Source organism: Alosa sapidissima, chromosome 15, assembly GCF_018492685.1.
Source record: "Alosa sapidissima isolate fAloSap1 chromosome 15, fAloSap1.pri, whole genome shotgun sequence".
In the NCBI taxonomy this organism is placed as follows: Eukaryota; Metazoa; Chordata; class Actinopteri; order Clupeiformes; family Clupeidae; genus Alosa; species Alosa sapidissima.
Window position 1 is genome coordinate 20,247,191 of NC_055971.1, and position 23,127 is coordinate 20,270,317.

The 23,127-nt window shown below is 45.5% G+C and overlaps 1 protein-coding gene across 1 annotated transcript; it reads left to right on the forward strand.

Annotated features, from left to right (window-relative positions):
* On the forward strand, positions 1–22,484 carry kcnj5 (potassium inwardly rectifying channel subfamily J member 5). The gene is made up of 4 exons (XM_042064385.1): positions 1–216; positions 8,004–8,086; positions 10,189–11,062; positions 20,256–22,484. The coding sequence occupies exons 2-4, from the start codon at positions 8,024–8,026 to the stop codon at positions 20,642–20,644; spliced, it is 1,326 nt and encodes a 441-aa protein (XP_041920319.1). The 5' UTR covers positions 1–216; positions 8,004–8,023; the 3' UTR covers positions 20,645–22,484.
* Positions 22,485–23,127: the final 643 nt, after the last annotated feature.

The window sequence follows — 23,127 nt, forward strand, 5'->3', positions numbered from 1 at the left end:
TCTCCCTCCCTCTCTCACCCACCCACTCACTCACACACACACACACACACACGCACGCATGCAGAAGCGAGGAGGTAGAGCGGGGAGGCAGGACGGATCCTGAACAAAGCCGGAGAGACCGTGCTGGAGTACACACAGGGACACACACGTGCACACGCCGTAGCTCTTGAGATGCCTCGACGAGTGCCTGCCAGCTACTTCTGTGGCCAACTGAAGGTAAGGACGAGCATGCGGTGGAGAGCAAGGAACGGGAGACGGGAGAGAGTGCGAATGAGTGAGCGAGAGAAAGAGAGCGAGAGAGAGGTGGAGAGATGCTACGTTGCGAGGGGAGCTATACCCCTCTTCTCATGTCCCATGCTGCAGCATCCTTATTGTCTGCCATCTCTTTTCTGATCACCATTCATTACACTGTAGCATCCTCCCCCCCCCCCCCCCCCCTCACTCGTGTCCTTACACTCTTCAGATCAGGCATTTTTTATTGTGCATGGCTTGTAAAATGCAGAGAGTGTGTGGTGCTGGAGGAGAAGTGCGCTGGAATACGCGAGCATCTGATTGCTGCTGGGATACGGTAGAGAGATCTCTGTCCCATCCGAGATTGCGAGCATCTGTGTCTAATTAGCAAATGTCATTGAGGTGACGGGCGCTCAATCTTGTTTATGTACAGACACAGCAGTCATGGGTGACCTGCTGAAACGGAGATATCCTATGTGTCTTGTAGCTGCTTGTCTTGTGCATGTATGTGTGTGTGTTTGTGTGTGCGTGCTTAAAGCGAATGTCAGTGATGCTTTAGGTCTCCCCGTGCATTACAGGAGTTTTTTTTACGAGCGTGTTATTGCCAGCTTGGATTTAATTAGCATAGAAACACACAGCCCAGTGGGTGGATGTGCATGCGTATATGTGTGTGTATTGGGAGAAATAAAATGTTTAGTGTAAGTGTCTTGTTTTTCATGCTTTTATGTACGCTAAAGACAGACAGAGAGAAAAAAGTGTGAGAGGGCAAGAGAGAGAGAGAGAGAGAGAGAGATAAGCACATTGGACTAGTTGTGCGGTCTTGCTTATAGCATCCTTCCTTAAGTAGCAGAAAAGGAGGGGGAGAAAAAGTGCAACTGAACGGTTTACATCGACCCCCCTTCACCAGAACTCCCCCCACCCTCACACTCACCCACCTACTAGGCACGGTTGGAAATGAAGCTGCTCTGCCCAAGGGCAGAGGCTCTGAAGCCCTGCGCTCAGTCACTCGCTGCTGTGGCACAGCCACGCACGCCGCCTCACATTCAGACATTCTGACTGAAAGTTGCGTAACGGCGAACCAGACTATGCAGCTTCAGCTCAGGCAGGACCCACCATGGGAACAGTGCACAAGCAGCAACAGTGACGCACGTACTGTATGCGCGATGTATATAAGTGCCACGTGGTGTTTCATGCAGCTTTTTATGCATTTTCATGCGTTACCCAGGAGACATCCTGAGGTACAGATTGACAGGACTTTGCGGGGGGGGGGGGGGGTTCTGCCGAGTTGGTGGAAAAGGTGTGTGACAAACCAACAAGAGAATGTGGAAAAAATGACAATGTACCGATTGTGTGTTTATTTCTTTTTATTTTATTCATGTGCAATCTAAAAAATTTTCCCAAGGCACCAGCGCACTTAGCTTTTTCGCATGTGATTTTTGAAGGGCCTTGATGTGAGTTCAGCCCATGACGTGTACTGTAAACATAACGGAGAGACTGAACGACTAAAGCACAGCAGAGACTCACCAGTCTTGAACAGGATGAAATTGCCCTTCGGTGTGATGACCTCTGACCTTTTAATACACTGGGGTGTCGCCGCTATCAGTTGCAGAGCCAGTCATTTTCTTCATCTACCTCATCCGGTTCCCCTTGCAGGCGTATAGGCTAGTTTCTTTTTTTTTGCGGACTGGATTTAAAAAGCAGTTCAAATTATATTAGTGTTTGAATTATTAATTGCAAGCATTTATTTAGCTGTGAAAGCATCTCAAGGGTGTGTATAAAACATACTTAAAATGCAGCCCTGGCTTCTATTGCAGCAAAAGCATTTGTTTCAAAGGCCAAAGAAAGTGTAAAACAGTTCCTAGTGAGTGAGAGAGAGAGATCTTCCATTGCGAACTCTGACTGATCTTTGATGCAGTGCTCTCCTTTGTGGATATTTCATTTCGCCTCTGGGGTTTAGAAAGAAAGAAAGGGAAAGAGAGGGGATGGAGGGAGAAAGAGAGAGAGAGAAAGAGAAAGAGAGAGAGAAGGGCTAAAACAATGCTGTGTGTGCATGGTCCATTTCCTTAACGTGGGGTGGTCTTTGCTGAGGCCCTCTGTGGAACATCAGTTTAGTGGCCTGGAGTAAGACAACATAAAACTCACCAGCAGAGCAAATAGGAAGCTCAATTATTTCAGCTCCCGTTGTAAACAGTCCAATCTCTTTTGTGCATAAAAAGTATCGTCGTGGACTGTGTTCGCGCAATTTAAAAGTGACAACCTGCACATTTATGCATGTGATTTAGGGGCGAGTGCAACAGAGGAGTGCTGGGTTTATCTGCTAGCACTGTTAGCCGGGAGGGGAGAAGGGAGGGAGAAAGGGACAGTGGGAGAGAGAGAGAGTGAGAGACTGAGAGAGAGAGAGAGAGAGAGACTGAGAGGAGGAATATTTCATACTGCTCTCTGTCATATATAAACGTGATGCATGGAAGATAAAAAAAGCGGATGCCACCACCGCTGTGTCCTGTAAAAAAAGTGTGTGTCGTAAAACACCAGAGGATTCTCATATACCACAACTAGCACCATACACACATCCACACACGCACGCACGCACAGCATGCATCCTTCTCTGTTGCTCACACACAGACAAATACGCACACGAGTACACACGCACACATACATCCACCCTTCTGAATCCGCTAGCCCTCCAACACCTCCCCCCTCGGCCCCCCTGGCTCATGTTGTGTCAGGCACTCGTCGTCTGCCTGCTGACACGGCGGCTCTGAGGAGTAGGGACAGAGGAACTTGTTGGCCGGGCTAATTGGTCATTATCGGCATGGCTGAGCCATTATCCTCTTGCCGTGGCTCCAGGCAGTGCGGTGGGTAGGAATGGCTGCCGAGTAGATGTAGGAGCTGGGTGCCCATTCCTTCAGACCTTTTCTGTGCCTTATTGTGACACATGGTGGTGGAGGGTGCAGAGAGCAGGGTGCAGTGGGTCACGCACAACCTCAGCCTGGCCACACCGAAAGGTCACAACAGCAAGCCGCTTGATGGATCAATAGATGTCATGCATTGTGCCAGATCCACAGAAATTCTGAGAATAGCAGGAAAGGGATGATGACGAGGATGTTTAAGGTGTCATTGGTCAATGGTGTATTGCTCGAATGCATCGTACACAATTTGTGTCCGTAATAATCAACAAATAGGGGAAATCTGTGGAAAACCACAACACAGTAACACACCCCGCTGTTGTCTTACACTGTTCCACTCTGTTGAAATTGCAAGTGTTTAAAACATATTTTCCTTTTCATCTGACATTGGGGCCTGGATTGCTGTGCTTAAATTCCACACCTTTCTAATCAATACCCCTACGCTTTTAACGGATAGGTCAAGCTTGCAGATAGGCACAATGGATTTCAGATAGCTATGGATATTTGATTGCGTATTAAGTCACAAGCAGCCATTTGTCCTTCTGTGTTACGGTTCCCTGCCGGGACTGTGTCACCCCTGCCGTCCATCCCTCCTGTGAGTCTGACACGTCTCCAAGCACAACCCCTCTCCCCTCAGCCACGCCAGGGAGTCAGTGATAACGAGCTGCCGAGCACTCCGATAGAGCGGGGAAGGAGTGTTGCAGCACTTGGTTTTACTTTAAAACCACTCATGCAGACACACACACATACACGCATACACATACACAAACATACACACTGCACAAACATATACGCACATACATACAAATACCCAGCAAACACTCACACACAAACACACGCACATTCTCAGACATACACACACACAAACAGACTCTCAGCACAGTCTCACAGACACCGACGCCCACAGACACACGCACACAAATATCCAGCAACGACTCACACACAAACACACACACATTCTTAGATACACACTTGCATAGATCATTTTGCACATACACAAATAGCTATCAACCACTCATTCCTGAACACCACTCACACAAACACACAGATACTGTGCACATTACACACTCACATGCACTCATTCACGAAGACCGTGAAACACACACACACACACACACACACACACACACAGGTCATACTGGAGGAGGATGCCTTGTGGGGTGGTTGGCAGCTGGTTTACCATGGCTCTCCCATCCATTCTCACTCATCACAGAAGGGGCATAGCTTTCAAAGCCCAGCCTCTTGGCGCCGGGGTGCGAGCTAGGAAGATTGGAGTGGTGGCTGGGGTGGGATGGGTGGAGGAGTGCAGTCTCAACTTGCGGAGGCTATTCTTGGCTCGGAGCAGGCTGTATTTTTTTAGGTGGAGGTTGACTGGGGGGTTGTGAGGTGGGAGTGTGGGTGGGGGTGAGAGGAGTGGGAGGACATTGTCATTTCATTAGGCTAATTGTCCTCGGTTTGGACAGGGACATCTGGCACCAGGCGGAGCCAACAGGGAGAACGGGATCCATGGAAGGTGATGGGGAGTCTTGGGATCACACACGTGCACGCTTGCACACACATGCAATCCACACATGTACATAGGAATACACACAACACACACACACACACACACACACACACACACCTCTGACACACACACAAACAAGAAAAGAGTTCTCTGGGCTCCTAGCCAAGATGGTTACCATTGGCCCCAGGGATCCAGTAAGCGGCTTGGCCCGGCCGACCTCCAAGTGTCACAACGGAGCGACGGGAGGGACCGAGCTGTCTCCCGTACACATCCATCTCTCCTCCCAGTATGACGAGAGGAAAAACTGGTGGCAAATTCCAAATACTGATGCCTCTTAATGGCCAAAGGGAGTGTGTGTGTCTGTGTGTGTGTGTGTGTGTGTAATATCCTCCCTCTACCTGCGACGTACCCTCTTCCGTCAAACTCTGACTTGTGCATTTTATTTCGATGACTCCTCAAAATTGCTTTTTCTCCACACTCCTCCTGCAAGGTCTGTGCTAAAGGATGAATGACTAGCTGCAAACATTACATCTTAATGGTAAACTACGAATAACTGCTGTGTTGGCTGTTCACAGGATTTATGAATTGCTTCCAGTGATCCAGACAGAGAGTTCAAGATGGAGAAGGAGATCAGAGGCATGCATGTATGGTGTATGGGACCGCGGAACAATGTGTCCCGACCTGGCCTTCACTGTGATGCTTTGTTATTCCCTGTGGCTGATAAAAAAGTGAAAGGTCAGCTGGCAAATGATCCCTGCTGTCTTAATGTAAGGAGTTCTTTGTCATAGCATAATGATTTAGGTAGTAATCTGCGAGAGCTGTTGGACTGTGGCCCTCTCAAGGCAGTTTAAGCCATCCCCCGACAGTGTTATTGAAACGCTAATTAGTATTGATACACGAACACACTTGGCATGGCCCGCGGCAAGTTCTCACCTTTCACAAACACAGAGAATGCTGACGTCGACGAAATATGTGCGAGCACATCTAGCCCAAAACACACACACACACAGACACACACACACACATGCCATCAAAGACCCCATTACAAACACATAATCAGGGTCACCTGAGAGATCGCCTTTTAACGGTAGCTACAGGCAAACAGCCATTTCCTCTCTCTCGCCCTCTCTCTCTCGTCACCCTGGGTTTTGCTCTCCAGGCTTGCTTTTGGATATGTGAAGCCCTGTTTGTGCTCGCCTGGCTGGTTCATGCCCACAGCACTCCCAATGGGCCAGGATCGAGCCCTGCCGCCTGCCGCCCCCCAGTCAACCCCCCCCCCCCCCCCCCCCCCGCTTGTCCTGAAACCCGACTCAACCACAAACACCCTGTCAGCCTAAAAGCTGCCCGATAAAAACACATGCTTCCCTCTCAGGACGACGAGATAAGCGGTTGGCACTGGAGTTAACGCCGCACAAAGAGCCCACCAACCCACCCTCCCCCACTCCAGCTTTCCCCACTTGCACAGAGCTGTCGGCTCTCTCTAAGTGCAGCTATCGGAGACGTTAAAGGGTTGCGGGGTCACCCGCGCGTCATCAGCATGATTTATACATGAGACCCTCCGCACCCCGAGCGCTCGCTTCAAGAGCGGAGAGTGGCGCGCGGCTCCTAATGTATTCAAAGGCCTATGGTTTTTCCAGATTTTATTGGCCCAGCGCTCTGCTGTGTGTGCCTTCGGAAGCGGATGCTTGTCACGTCGTCGCCTTGCCCTTTGCAGGAGACCCATCAATGTCAACACACTATTCCTGGGTGGACGCTGTGCGCGATATGTCTCCTCGGCATCGCGGGCCCTCTTTGCATTTCCTGTGCCCCTGCTTGCCGTCTGTGTATTCTGACTGCGGGTGTTACAAATGGATGAGATGTTAAAAGGGGGAAGGTGTGTTTGTGTGTGTGTGTGTGTGTGTGTGTGTTTGGTGTGTGTGTGGGGGGGGGGGGGGGGGGGTGTTGTTGCCATCACCACGTCCGGCAATCAGTTTAATTTGTGCGGGGTTAGATGTGTTTCCATACCGTTACCATTGATTTGATTTCCGGCCAGATCAATGTCTCAATTTGGAGCCTTGCTGCATGACAACAAAAGTAGATTTCTTGATAAGCAGCATTAGTATAGTGTCTATGGTCTCTTAATGATTGTTGTAAACAAAGGGCCTATCAGCATACATATCCAGCATCCATATTAGTGGCCAACCATCGAAAATGACAGATAGGAAATGGCCAAACAAACAACGTTTGCATGGCTGGAGCCTTTTGTATTCATGTCCATGAATAACATTTTGTCAGGTTTCTTTGAGAACGCAGGTGCACAGTAGGGGGAAAACGGATTGAAAATTGAATTTCTGAATAATATATCCTGTCACAGCATCATAAAGTTAAACCTAAGAGTAATCAAATTAGACTGGAACAAACAGTCCATTTGCTACCAAGGAGAGGTAGACTGAAAATGCCCCAGTCAGTATGAAATGCAACATCTGAGATACAATGTGGAGTGACATGTTTTTTTTGTTTTGTTTTTCATCAAAACGCTCCAGAAAAAAGTAAAATAAATAAAATGATATAAAAAGGCTTGCCAAGACCTATCTTCAATCTTCAGTGTATTTTGAGAAGAAGAAGGAAGAGAGGGAAAAAAATAAACATTCAGAAGGTGAACATATCCGCCGACAATTCACAGATAAAACGCCATCACTGTTCCTCCTCATCTCCTCTCCTGTCAGAGCGCCCTGCTGTCGAGCGTGTCGGTAAACGTGGAGCTTATGCTAGGTTGGCACTGATGTGCCGCCGTCTCCTCTGGGACAGGCATGCAGTGGCCAGGCACAGCTGAGGCTGCTTGTTTTTAGAAGTACGCGGTGTTAACAAACAGTTCCTGCGCAGTTGGACAGACGCGTCCCAATTGGCAAGTCTGCTAAAAAACCAACAGATTAGTATGCTGATGTTCTCAACGTGGAAGTGTAAAAGGTGTATGGAGCATGTCGTATCTTGCCAGGGCATGATATTAGTGTTGTACCAAATTTGCTAATCATTGTCTGTCATTTACTGTCTCCTCCCACTCCCTGTTTGCCAATTTATGCATCTCCCTGGGTCGATTTGAATTTTCAGGCCCATTTCACATGATAAATATGCATTTCCAATTGAGATGGATATAAACAGTTAATGAACTATCGACCGAGCTGATATTTTGAAAACGTTTGTATTTCATCACTGTGTGATTGGAGATAATGGATTGAGCGTGAACTGTCAGTATTGAATCCTTGGAATGAGGAACGTGTGCTCGATTCTATCCTAATCTAAGTGGTGTCAAACTTCTCACTGATGATTTGTTGATTTCTATTTCTGTCTCTCTCTCTCTCTCTCTCTCTCATGCCACACAGGCACACTGCCGCAGCTGAGGATGGCAGGGGATTCTCGAGTCCACATGGACCACGACATGGAGATAGGAGTGACACCCAACGAGGTCAGAACTGAACCCCAGCTTCCTTTTTCCAGGCAATCCCCCCTTCGATACAAACATCACCAACACAATTACAGAGCTCTTCCTTACTAACCACACAAGAAACCAGAGTAATTGTGTTCACAGTGGGGACTGCATTGTGCAATCAATACGCCTCCCACTTTCTGTAAATACTGCTCAGGTAGATATATCAAGGGAGAAACACAACCTGTTTAGCAGATTTAGCAGAAGGGAGGACCACACATCTATCCAGATAATGTAATTATGAAGTCAAGAGTTTTAATTATCAAGTCAGCCTCTTTCTCCCAAAAGGACATTCTATTTCAATCAAATGATGTTGGTTCTTTTCAGACATTAAAAGGGGTTGTGAGGGTCGTGAACTCTTTGTGATTTTTCTATAACCGAGTATCTCTGGACATATGTTCATCTAGAGAGAGGTGTATGTAATTAAACTGCAAACAAAGCCTTAATGTCAATAAGTGAACCACAGGTCAATGAATTGATTTTACTTTTCACATTTACCACTGTCTTTTAATACACCAATTCATCACAGTCAAAATACTCATTAGTACTTCAGAACCTAGCGATCAATTCTGCAATCAATAAACTGATCAACATATTGGAATATAGTGTATGTACAAAACACAAGGCAACATATTATGTCAGTGTTATTGAGACCCTAAAACACTTTTAGTCCAAGCCACTCAGACCAGAATGCACGACATCAGAATGCACCTCTTTGGTGTTGGACCTCTGACCTTCATATTCCAATAGGTCTTCAGAAAAATATTTGAGTTGTATAATAATACGTTGTATAATAAGAAATGATGTTAGCCACATAGTTCTTTAGTGTTTTATCATGCAGTGTTCTAGGAAACACCCTCTAATAACTATCCTTTGTCAGAAATCTGTCTATGTGCATTGCCACTTGATTTATGTATCATTGTAGACAATTGATTGCTTTCTCACTTTCAGAGGTTTCTGTACAAGAAGGCTAACAGCATTAGTACTGGAAGGAAAAATGCAGACTGTGTTTGAGCTTTTATGGAGCCATAGATTCATGTGGATCTCTGTTATTTACCGAGCTGTAGCCCCAGTGAACAAATAGGTCTCAGGTGTATGCCCGGCCCAAGGGGATTGGAGGATACAGGTGTCCGATTCACACTTTTTAAGAGGCTACCTGCACTCAGGCAGGGGCGCTCCTCGCAACACAATACAGCGTTTCAATTAGCAGTTTAGCAAGCTGTCTTCAGCACGGGCACCAAATGTCAGGGTGTCCTTGGGCTGTGTGGAGGGCATGGCGATCGGGGACGGGTCCAGAGCCATCCTGTCTGAGCCTGCCTGTGTGTCACACACACGGGCATGAAGGGGGTGCGGGGAGGGGGGGTGGGGGGGTGAGTTAGGAGGAGCTTACCAGCAGATGTGGAGTCACATCTCTTGACTGGACTCAAGCCAGCCTGTGGAATAGGAGCCCCCAACGTCCTTGCATCACCTCTGCCACACGCACGCGTACACATACACACACGCACACACACACACACACACACGCACACACACACGTACAGGGGAAACGAAAGGCACTGCGACAGTGTTAGCCCCACTGCTCTACTAGCCATCAAGCCCTCTCTTGAGTTATTGTGGCAGATCTAAGGAAACATTAAATTCCCCTTGCGCTAGCAGTGTTGCAGGAGGCCCACTGCATAGCTAATGGGATATAGCATACGGGTGGTCAATGAGGGGTGCAATTGGAAAGAGTCAGGGAGGGAGGCAGATTGCAAAAAGTTATTAAAACATGCTAAGGAAATCTACTGTCACAGGTGACATGCAATGTATTGATGATTGCACATTAGAGTCAATGTCTTTCAGATTGGAGATCTCTATGTGTAACTGCAAGGTATATCTCGCAAAAAATAACATGCTGCTGACATGCAATGGAATGATTGCACATTAGAGTCAATGTCTTTCAGATTGGAGATCTCTATGTGTAACTGCAAGGTATATCTCGCAAAAAATAACATGCTGCTGTAAGACATTTGGCAGCTCTTTCAGTCTCCTTTAAGTCGTGTTCCATTTTTTTAATTCCCCACCTCCTGCTTTATCTGCAGGTGAAGAAGCTTCCCAAGCACCTGCGGGAGGCACAGATCCCCACCGACCGCACACACTTGATCACCGACCCGGCCAAGAGAGTGCGGCAGCGCTACGTGCAGAAGGATGGCAAGTGCAACGTGCATCACGGCAACGTGAAGGAGACCTACCGCTACCTGAGCGATCTGTTCACCACACTGGTGGACCTGCGCTGGCGCCTGAGTTTCTTCATCTTCACACTGGTCTACGTGGTCAATTGGCTGTTCTTTGGCTTCCTGTGGTGGCTGATCGCGCTTGTGCGCGGCGACCTGTGGCACTCTGACGAGGAGGGCTGGACCCCCTGCGTTGAGAACCTCAACAGCTTTGTCTCGGCGTTCCTCTTCTCCATCGAGACAGAGACGACTATCGGCTATGGCTTCCGCGTCATCACCGAGAAGTGCCCTGAGGGCATTGTCCTGCTCTGCGTCCAGGCCATCCTGGGCTCCATCGTCAATGCTATGATGGTGGGCTGCATGTTTGTCAAGATCTCACAGCCCAAGAACCGCGCAGAGACGCTCATGTTCTCGCACAAGGCCGTCATCTCCGTGCGCGACAACAAGCTGTGTCTGATGTTCCGTGTGGGCGATCTCCGCAACTCGCATATCGTGGAGGCGTCGATCCGCGCCAAGCTCATCCGCTCGCAGCAGACCAAGGAGGGCGAGTTCATACCCCTCAACCAGACCGATATCAACATCGGCTTTGACACGGGCGATGACCGTCTCTTTCTGGTGTCGCCACTCATCATCTCCCATGAGATCAACGAGAAGAGCCCCTTTTGGGAGATGTCGAGGGCACAAATCGAGAAAGAGGAGTTTGAAATTGTGGTCATTCTGGAGGGTATGGTGGAGGCCACAGGTAAGCTTACACTCACTGGCACACCATTTAAGTTTCCAAGTAGTGGCCGCAGATCAATTTCACAGACGAGAGGTAAAGTTAGGGAGAGGATTATAAAACCCACAAACCCCTTCAACAGCAAGCCAGTATGCATGGTAAACAGTTTTTAAAACCCCTTCAACAGCAAGCCAGTATGCATGGTAAACAGCTTTTAAAACCCCTTCAACAGCAAGCCAGTATGCATGGTAAACAGTTTTTAATTCCGGTTTTGTTTTTGCCCGTATTGCTGTAGGCCTGTTATTTAGGCTATAGCAATTTACAAATTACCTTACCATGTCTTTCGCTTGCTCATGACAAATTCTTCAGGTCATCAAATCCGTTTGAAAAATTTCAACGATTATTACTTGACAAAAATGATGTCGTTTTGCATGGCCAACAAAATAACGTTTTCTCAGTGCAACTGGGCCTGCTAGCCTACTACTATTCGTGAGTAGGAATTCTCATTGAAACTGCACGATCCTGCATCCAGCTGTCGTATTGGTTAAGTTCAGTTTTCGAGTTGGTCTTCCGTTCTTTTTTAGATTTTTTTTTTTTATAAATGGTTTTCTTTCTTTGTAGGTGGTGTTCAAATCTCAACTTCCTAACTTATTATATATAATATAATAATATATAATAAGTAGATATTGAAGTATTTCCCCCTTCATCGTTTAGCTCTCATGCACCAGAGCTATGTGTGAACTAGCTTTAGCAGCAGGCTACACAAACAAAATTCATTCTGATTGGTTATGTTTTAATGTCTAGGGCAGCAAAACGATAACAAAATTAAAAAAAAATCTTTGAATAAATACATAGAGAATCAAATACTGAATTGCATTTTAATGCCATTACATATAACATTTTTTCTCTCTAAATTTCGAGGAGGCATTGCCTCCCTTGCCTCCTCTAAGGAGCTGCCGCTGCATTGAATTTCTGTAAAAACACTGCAAAATAATGTCAAATCAAAAGTGAAAAACTGTAGGGTCACCGAATGTAGGTTCACAACTTCAGGCAGTATGTGTGATTAAGTGCTGTCAGTCCGGTTGAGTATGTGCTCTTTGGTGTTGTGGTCAGGGTGCAGGTCTTGTCTGGACCTGGGTATGAGACCAGGTGAGAAGACTTCTCTCTCCCCTCGCTACAGTATGTGATCCAAGAAGTATCGAACAAGGAGAGTTTCAGCCGTTCTCAGAGCCTCGGGGTGGGGGGGGGGGGGGTCTATTTTAGCACTAAATCTGAGTGAAGCAATCCCACTGATTGACAGGGCTGGCAAGGGTTTTAGAATGGCTTTTGTTGTGGATTTGCTTTTCACCTTGACGAGGAGTTACTCGCTTGTCTACAGATCCACGACAACGTAGCCGGCTGATTCGCACTCATAACAACATAATGTAACCGGCCCGCCCGGCTGATCCGACTGACCCAGGTAGGCTAGCCTACTCAAGCAGCTCCACACAGAGCTTGCAATGTTTCGGACTGTCTTCGCGACCTAATTGCATTTTAAAGTAGGCAATGCTTGCAGAACATAATTATTTCAGAAGTGAAAGCATGGCTTTTGTTGTGGATTTTCTTTTCACCTTGACGAGGAGTTACTCGCTCGTCTACAAATCCACTCATGACAACGTAGCCGGCTGATTCGGCTGACTCGCACTCATAACAACATAACGTAACCGGCCCGCCCGGCTGATCCGACTGACCCGGGTAGATAGCCTACTCAAGCAGCTCCATGAGTGTGCAGTTCGGACTGTCTGCACGACCTAATTGCCTTTTAATATGCTTTAATATCTATACACCAAATCTAATTATGTCTAGGCTACATACAGAACATTGAATGTTATTTCAGAAGTGAAAGAATGGCTTTTGTTGTGGAATTGCTTTTCACCTTGAGAAGGAGCTAGCCTACTCGCTCGTCTACAGATCCATCATGACAACGTAGCTGGCTGATTCGACTGACTTGTACTCAACGTAGCCTAACCGGCCGGCTGATCCGACTAACCCGGATTGCTACTCAGCAGCTCCAAGTCCCATGGTCTGCGAGTCTGCAATGTTTCCGGCTCTGCAGGAAGTTAACCAGTTATCTCGAACTGCCTGCTCACTCAGTCGCTTGAGTTGATTTGTGAAGTTGTGGTTGCCTACGAAATTGTTACATTTTTGGCAGCTACGATGGCTAGGGCTAGGACTATAGGCTAGCTAATGTTGTAAGAGGTTTGTGTGTGGCGCTGTTTATCGTTTTAGATTGAATTGTAGTAGTACTCAACTGATCCGAGTTAATTATACTAGAGACTCGCGACTCTTAACCTCTTGTAGTGTTTGGGAGCTACGAAGACTTTGAATAGTGAGCTGAATTGTGTTCATGAGCTAGGAAGCTATTTCCACTGCATTAATATTTAGCTGCTTGCAGAATATTGAATAGGAGACCTGCCTACATCTTGATGTGAGCAGGAAATAATCCCACGTTTAGTGCCCTTACATCTCTTTAGTAATTGCTTATGCATTCTCTACCTGATACGCTTCCTTTGGTATGCTGGATCATTCAAGTAAATATGTGCAATTCAAATAGTTTGTTAGGCTTTTGTCCAAGGACTGCTTTATGCAGCTCTAATCTAAACATGAGGCATTATACAGGCTGGCTTATTACTGTATTCTGCAGCCGTGGTAGACTTGCAGAGAATATGAATGCTGGGCCAAAAATGTAAAAATAAACGGACGCCATAATATTATTCAGCAGGGGATGATTGCTTTCATCCTGTTTTTGAACGTGCTAATCACAGTCAAGCCATTTGATCTGGCACTATTTTGCATGTGCCAGACCATTCTTGCATTCATTTGTTTGTTTTTTGTTGTTGTTGTTTTTGTTTTGTTTTTTGTTTGTTTGTTTTTTGCCTGATGGCTGCTTATGTTGTCATGATTGTCATTTCTTTGGTCTGGGAAGATGCCTCTGAGACACAGTAGCAGGTGACTCCAGAATGGAGCCCAGTCTGGTTCTGGTTCTGGGTCTCAATCTGCAGCACAAAAAAAGTTTTTGATTGAGCTGGGAGCTCGGCCAGCACTCTAGTGGGCCTGGAAGTTGGGATTACACAACACTGGGACATGTGTCTTCAGGCTGTTGTGGTGTCTTCGGGGTGGTGTGTTTGCCACAAAAACATTACCAAACAAACAGCAGAGCTTTTCATCGTTTCCTTCTGTATTCACCCATTATCACCAAAAGCAAGAAGACCACCCTTTTCAGCCTGTGGAGCAGATAGAAGCTTGAACAAAATGAGCACTTGACCATTTGTCTTTATTGCCTGCGCTAATGCCCAATTGTCTATTACCAGTGATTGAGAACTTAAATATATAAGAAATACATTTGTGGCACAGTAAGAAAAGTGAAGCTACAACATCATTTGTGGTGTAAAAAGTGAGACTAGTAAAAAGTCAGAATCACTTATCATCTGTTGTAAGTGAAGATGTTGATGGATGTCCTTACCACATCTCTCTGTGTGTACAGTCTTGTTTCATTGCCTGCCGCCACAGACAGTACTGTAGCATTGACACGAGCATCAGTGCCACTTCCAGCACACACACTGCATTCTACACAGTTTCTTACATGCTCATGTAACTTGGGGGTACATTTCTAATTCAGTCTGGTTTGCACCCAGCCACACAATCTAACATGAGCCTCCCCCCACAGTCTAGAATACAGGCGATCCGTGCTGTTCAGCGCGGCTATTCTCCACATGTGGGTACCATAGCTCAAATGCAACTCTGCAATACGGCACCATACTAGTGCTGAAGGCATTGGAAATAGAGCAACACCAGAGGAACCAGCGAACAAAGCCACGGACAGGCGCACGGGCAAAAAGCAGACAAGGGGGCGGGCGATGGGGGACAGGGGTAGGGGAGGAAAGGTTTTAAAATGTGGAGAACCAGGACATTGGTTCATAACATTCTTCAAGTGTCTAGCACACCCCCAGTTACTCCTGCAACATTGATAGCAGGGTGAGATTTTAATCCACCCTGTCACGCTCAGGTGTGGCTCCCTCAGGTTCTGTTAGCTGAAGAGCTTTCCTGGCTGCCACTCTCATTGCTGCACCAGCTCCTCCAGCCTCTCTTGTACTCAAGTCTGGAAAAATTTTTCCTCCAGCAACCTTTGCATCTGACTACCAGCAAAGAGAAGAAGAAGAACCTCCTCCACCATTTCTTTGAGCAATGCTGGGATTGATAATACCCAACCATCTGATCCGGCAGATTCACGCCTTTCATGTGTTTTTGGTAGTCAGAATGGCATCCTGACACTGCAACCTTGGTTTGCACTCATGTTTCTTGGCCCTTTCTGAGTGGCATAATGACAATTACACAGCAGCATGACAGCCTCAGTGTCCTGCCAAACGCAGAGAGTGAGGTCATCCTTTGCGACAACTTTGACTTCATATTTGCCCAACAACATTTACGTGCTCAGCGTTTTTGGAGTCCCTTTCTGACAAACAGTGCTGCAGGCATCCAGTCCATGTCCCTTTTGTGTCCAGTTAAAACTCCACACTGCAGACGAAATCCATGAAATTGGGCAGATTAGACTCTGTGAGGACATGATGAGCCAGACCTTTCTGGCGTGTGCTCTTACGCCCCGTTGTGGAGGTGGACGTTTGTGACATGGCCAGTGACCAGCTCTTTCTGCCATGACACCACATTTTGTTGATTTGGGAGGAGGAGGAGGGGGGGCAGTGTACTGAAGCAAGTCTTCCCTTGAATTTCACCATGCTCTTATCTGGTCTCACAAAGCCCTTCCCACTGTAGAGAGACTGAAATTGACTGGTGAGTTGAGGCGAAAAAACATCCGTAGCTTGTCAGAGTGGTCCACACCATGGGCTTGGTTATTTTGTAGGTGGAAATAGCTGAAAAGGAAAATGGGTAAGTACTGCTGAATGGAATCTTGTTCCTGCTTTGTTCCATATACATTTTTTCAGAAACTTTTTTTTGTGACTGGCATGCGATGATACTCACTCTCATGGTGAGGGTTATTAGTACCCAGTTTTCCACAAAATTGTAGAATTGCTCCTCCTCATCACAACACGTGACACATCCACTGAGCTTTCGGCTAGTGGATGAGTAGTCCGATTATACTAATACTAATCTTGGTCTAAAATTGATTCTTCTAATTAATTGCTCATCCTCAATGCAACGACTTTGCTTCACATCAGTGGCATACCCCTCTCACAAGTCATCAACCATCATCACTGTCTGAAGCGTTTTTGCGAACCACAGAGGCTAGAAAATGTATTTCTCATAATGCATTTACCTTCCAGACCTGTATTCAACAATTCATCTGTCACAGAACATTAAAACCATGCCACCATCTAAAACTCACTCTTGTCTCATCTAGCAGTAAAGGGAGACACATGCAAATGATGCACCCAGTCATAATTAGTTAAGTGGCGTTTGGCCATACTATTGGAAATCAATGGGTGGGGGAAATATGCACGACTCCTGCTAATGTCATTGATTCCATGCATCTTGTGTAAATTACCAACAAGGACTCCACTGGTCACGTCAAGGGATTCATACGCCGGGCTGGTGAGCAATTTGCCAGGATTAAGCCATTAATGATGCAACTACAACTGGTGTCAATTTGAAAATTCTGCTCCTGCGAAGCAGTGATGACTTAGTACCGATGTTCGGTGGTAAGCTAATAACCTCAAGCCGTAATAAGGTCACACACCCTACGGACATTGATTTTTTTTTCTTTTTTTTTCTCGCCTGGCTCTCGTGCATTTTGATTTGACAGTTTTGTCTGTTGGTTAAAAATGGATGAGAGAGGCTTGCCACTCCATTATGCTTACTGGATGTTGAGGGAAAGCATCTTTTACAAGTCCATGTAATCACTGTGCTAACAGCTTATGCGCCCACGAAGAGAGTGGTATTAAATTCAGATTGATGGAGGGGCCGTAGAAAGTCTGACAGCCAGCCTGCAGTGTGAGTAATACCATACAAGGCAATACGCAGATGACAATTCCACACTGCACTGAATCACTGCAAAGGCTAACTAACAATTTGATCTCGAGAGGTTTACAGTTATTTGATTGTGCAAAGGGAAATGTCATTAGTAGTAGAAGCCTACTATATGAAAGAGATTCTGATTGTTAATTTAATTTAATTGCAGCCGAGAGTCAGATGCAGAATTCAAATGCACATCCAGGAAAAAGACTAAAGGTGGGCCTTGTTTATAAAATGTGGCATTAGTCAGTACTGAAAGTCCCATTCACACTCGACCTGTGGACGATTTTATGAGAAAAGACATTACAGTCAGTCTCTTATACAGCATAATCTGGGATCTGGTCTTGATTTCTTAGGATAAACAATAAAATGTCTGGACTGATGCCATTAACTAATCCGTATTGATAAGAGCCCACAGAAGAAATGCAGCTTTGGCTAATTCTAGTCCTTTAAAGTCTCATCAAGTTTCCAAGCATGGTTGAGAGGAGTCAGCTGTCACAGATTCCAGCATCCCTCAGATTAACACCTCATTGAATGCGACTGCTGTGTTTTGTACTTTGAACAAAGCGCTCTTTGGAACGGCTCTCTGGCTAAGTTTATCTGAAAAGTTGACAAATCACCTTTCTGTGTCAGCATCCTGTTCCGTCTCTGATTTGCATATAAATTTAAAATTAAAATGGCAGGCACTTTCTCCTCTCATCCACCCCCTCGTGAGAGGCTCATTCCACCTGGAGAGAAAGTGGTGGTGGTCTGGGTGGGAGCATGTCTCCCAGCAGAGAGGCTCCTGGGGATCGGTGTCACCACTACTTTCCACAAATAGCTAGAGGAACCTCGGCCCCCCGAGTGCTGCCTCCTGTTTATAAGGACAAAAGCACCCGGCACCCAGTACAGATGCTTAACTAGCTTACAGGGTAAAGTAGGCTCCATACATGCAATTACATACACACACACACACACACACACACACACACAGACTACTGTATTGCACATAGACACGTACAGTGCACACACATACATAGAGACACACAATGAGAATCACACTCACACAGACACACACCCACACACACACACACACTCTACACATACTTATGAGCACACTCAGTCAGAGATACACGCGTACAGTACACACACACACACACACACACACACACATATGCGCACACCCACACACTGAATAGACATGCTGTAATTTACAGGGAAAATAAAATGTTAAGTAGGGACCCGTATAGCCCCATCACACTCCTACACACAGTTCTTCACTTCTGCCGGCTGCTATCAGAAGCACCTGAGCCTGCCTGCGAGGGAAGACCTGTTTCCAGCATTTTAATTTCAAACTCAGTGGTCTTCCTGCAAGCTCGGAAAAAAAAACACTCTCTTTTGAATTTTTCACTGCTGTGGAATTTCATGAGCAGGTTCTTGACTGCACAATTCAGAAGCCCTGCAGAGTATATTTTATCGTCACTGGGTCTGCTCAAACTGCAGTGTGTGTGTGTGATGTAGTTATCTTTTGTTTAATCAAAACTCGGTTGTGTGTGTGTGCGTGCGTGTGTGTGCGTGAGTGAGTGCGTCTGTGCATGTGTGTGTGTGTGCATGTGCGTGTGTGTGTGCATGCGTACGTGTGTGTGTGCGCGCGCGTGTGTGTGCGTAGTTGGGTTGTGGGAGGTTTGTGGCTTTAGAGTGAGAGTGGGCTCAGTGAGGCATTACGCTGCACAACACTGAGGGTGCTGATGTCGCTTTTGTTTTAAAGACGCAGAGCAAACTCGATGTTCAGCCATGCTGCTTATTTCGCCAGCTTTCAAAATTCTCAGAATTGGGACTGAAAACAGGACACTGTCGCGATTTGTTGTTGTGTAAATGTTGAGGGTTTGCGTGTGACCTTGGATGTGATATCCACAGTAGGTCAGGCTTTCTCATTCCTTGAGTGCTCCGACTCTCAATGATATCAGGGTGTAAAGCATAATGAAGCGTGAGCACATTGACATTCAGAATTTGTAAACGTTGCCATGCGGCCATGACATTACCATGAATATGTAAGGTCTTCGCTGGATTAAACACAAACAAACAAACAAACCAAAAAACAATACATGTGTTTACATACATAAAATGGCAGTTAAGAGTACACCTAATTGTATAAAACACATGATTTTTTAATATTTCATGTAGGGTCTTGAGATGTTGTCCAGGGAACGTTTCATCCAGTATATTCCTTTTCCAGGCCTGCAATGTGATTTAGTCAACACATAGACATGTGGTGAGAATTACAAATGACGTGGAAACAAAACTGAACTGAGATGTGTTAAGAAAGAGAGACGCTCCCAGGTTTATTACAAGCCGGCTCGGAGGAGAATGTGAAATAAGTTGCCTTGTTCAAGTCACCTCACGATTGCCGTAAGCCACTGCTTTTTATGCTGTTAGTAGGTTCTTTGTCTGCTCCAGTGGAAAAGTTCAGAAACTCCCCGGACATATGCATGCTTAATTGGCAAAAGCTGGGCCGTCGTACATGACAAAAGACTTGATTTGCAAATGGTCGAGGCGTGTCTTTACCAGGCACAATCGTCAGTTAGTGCAAATATGAGGCAGACAGACTGATGAAGTTAGTCACATTTGTATACAGTATGTTCTTACAAATAATTTTTACTACAGACCCATACTGGTATAATCAATACAAACGCTCATACTCTTATAATCACTTGTGAGAGGCTGCTAGTTTAGCTCCTCTCCTACAAATGCCTCAGTCCACAATGGCTTCTGTTCTCCCTGTTTAATTGATTCCATTTTAAATGGGAGGACAATTGTTACTAGGAGACTATTATAGATATTTTCACTATCTCTATGAGGAGCAAATTGCTCTCATCATTCCTTTCCTTTCCATGTTGCTGTAAATCTAATCTCTAATCTTTTTTTTTTTTTAAATTGAGCCAGTTATAGTATTGACTTTGTTTTGAATCAGTCACCCTGACAGATCATGAATGTTTCAAAATGCTGAGCTGACGAATTCTCGTTGTTAAGAATCTTAGAGATGGACAGGGGGTTCTTGTAGATGCTGCAAAATCATAAAACTGTTGGTGTAGGCGTGTAGCCGGGTAAAGAAACCCCCCAGCATTAATCATTTCTCTCCCCTTACCATCTGTCTCTACCCGTGTGTGTGTGTGTGTGTGTGTGTGTGTGTGTGTGTGTGTGTGTGTGTGTGTGTGTGACCCCTCCTCCTCAGGGATGACTTGCCAGGCACGTAGCTCCTACTTGGACACGGAGGTGCTGTGGGGCTACCGCTTTACGCCGGTGCTCTCGCTCGAGAAGGGCTTCTACGAGGTGGACTACAACAACTTCCACGACATCTACGAGACCAGCACGCCCTCGTGCAGCGCTAAGGAGCTGGCCGCCCGCCTCAGGGACAGCCAGCTGTTCCCCCAGCTCTCGCTCCTCTCGCCCGACCCCCGACCGCCACACTCCCAGAACCCTGCCTCGCTCCGCGACCCGCTCGTCACCACCGAGGAAGAGGAGACGACGACCGCGACGGAAATGGAGGAGAAGGGCGAGGCGGAGGAGCGAGGGAGTGAGACCAACAATGGCATGGCCGCCACCATGGAGGAGACGGCCTGAGAGCGTCCAGGCCCCAAGTCCAGACAGACTCAGAGACCTTGTGCTACTTGTAGACCGTACAGCAAAAGCTTTGTTCCATCCCATTATGTGGAGATGATCCCGCAATATTCATGCAATACCCGTCTCTAGAATGACTACCTAATGTATATGGAAAGCTACACTGCATTTTAAATGACATCAACACATGCACACACATACAGACATAGGTATTATACTTATTCACATAATCTTACAAAGACAGACATATATACACACAAGTTAGTACAACATACAGACACAGGATAAACACTAACACAGACTTACACACACACACACACTCACACTCACACATAACCACACACACATACACACACACAGTCGCATTCTGTCAGACGATCTTTTCCTACACCAGTCAGCCACCTATATTTTTGACACCCAAAGAGGTGTGCAGGTAGCCATAAATACAAGGCTGAACAGGTCACCATAATAATCCACCAATATCAGCATTGCAGCATACGAATGATGCAGTTGTTCCTCTTCAGAGACTTGTGGTCGTGGTGGCACCCTTGTTTAAGCTTCCATTAGCCCACCCTCGCCTCGCCTCACCCCTATCTCCTTACGTGGCCCTGAGAAAGCGCAGGAAAGGTTTCAGGCTCTTTCGACTCATTAGTTTCGATCAACCCTTCACCACTGCAAAAACGCAAGGCAGTAGAGAGATTGTGCTTTAATGCTGGTGTTAACTGTGGAAGCATATGGTGTTGTGCCATAACTTTTCTCTTCTTTATTTCTGTTTTTCTTTCTTTCATACTTTTTTTTTCTTTCTTTCTTTCTTTCATCACTGTATGTTTATCCATCACACAACCTTATGCGCCATCTCATGTGGCAGAGCTATGAATTATTCACAATGAGTCCATGCTTATTTTAACCAAATATATGGCAAGTCGATACAGTGTCTCAGTAGATGGTAAACAGAAGCACAACATCCGCCCCTCGCCCATTGTTTAAGAAATACAGGCATCAGGGTTTGTGTCTGGTTGATACTTTTCTGTTCCGCCACACATATCCTGTTTTAAACGGTGCGGTTCAAAGGTGTACATAGAACACATTTTCAAAGGTGTTGCCACATTTTCTTTTCTTTACGAATTTAACACAGGTTTTTATCAGTACAGAATATGCTTTAATTTTTCCTAATTATTATTTATGAATAATTTGAGAAAGGTTTAGAAAAAAAATACAGAGCCAGACTCATGACTGAATTATTTATTGATAATTACTTATATTGGTTGATAAGAAGTTTGAATTGACATATAGCTGAATAGGATTTAATGAGACCCAAAGCTGTACCTCCTTTCAAGCAACTGCTTGAGCAGTTGCCTTTGCTTTTGAGAGAGAAGGCATAATCAATGTTAATATGCCATTACTCCCCTGGTCTCAATCAACCCCTTATTCCATCTATTCTTCTTTATTCAGAGATAATGGTTTGTCTTAAATGAGCATGACGCAATTCTGACAGAGAAAATCACGTACAATTTCAATACAGGGTATTTTTTAAGGCATGCTAATTTCAACCAAAAGCTTCAACCTAAATCTTTACTGTGTAGAAATCTGCCGATATTTAAGATAGAAAGTCTTTGCAATTATTTATAACCTGTTTTTAATGAAGTCAAAGTTCCATTCATCTATCTGTTAAATGCCAATACAGGCAGCCATTTCTTCCTGTAACACGTTTAATTCACTGTGAGAACATGGCACAATATTTATGCCATTTGCATAAATTATGTGATCCATAATATTTAGATAAAACATCTGCCATAACCAGTATGTTATCCGTTTTCTGTGTTGTCATGGAAATAAACTCTGAAATGGCCCCAAAGATTCTATTTTTGGTTTAAATGTTTCAGTTGAATAACACTTTGTGTGTGTGTGGTGTGGTGTGTGTGTGTGTGTGTGTGTGTGTGTGTGTGTGTGTGTGGAGGGAGAAAGACAATGAGAGAGAAACGGACTGTACTGACAAAAATACAGTAGTACTGCTTTCATAACTGCTTTTGTTTGGTGCAAGGGCACTTAGTATTGAAACACAAAAAACATGTATTAGCCTACATTTTAAGTTTGACAAGTCATCAAAGAAATAGTTCACATTTTTCAATAACATGATGGAGACCAAATTCTTAACAATGTACACAATGGCAATGTATATTTGTAAAGATCTAAGCAGTGAGCATTGTACACAAATTCTGAGAAATGCAATGAAAGAACGAGTAAAGTCAAAAACACAACATTTTTATCTGCAGGCCTTGCACAAGGCAGGCAGGTATGGTATAGGATATTTCTCAAACTGCCTCACCAGAAGGCAGTAAAGGAAGCTTCCCAAAGAAAAGCTTGTTGGAGGATAAATCTGGATCTGTGTGTGCGTGTGAAGAAAGGGGCTGATGGAGAGCTACTGAAGGTTAAACTGATCATATCTACCTTACGATAGAGAAGTATCTACCTTACCACTCCTAAAG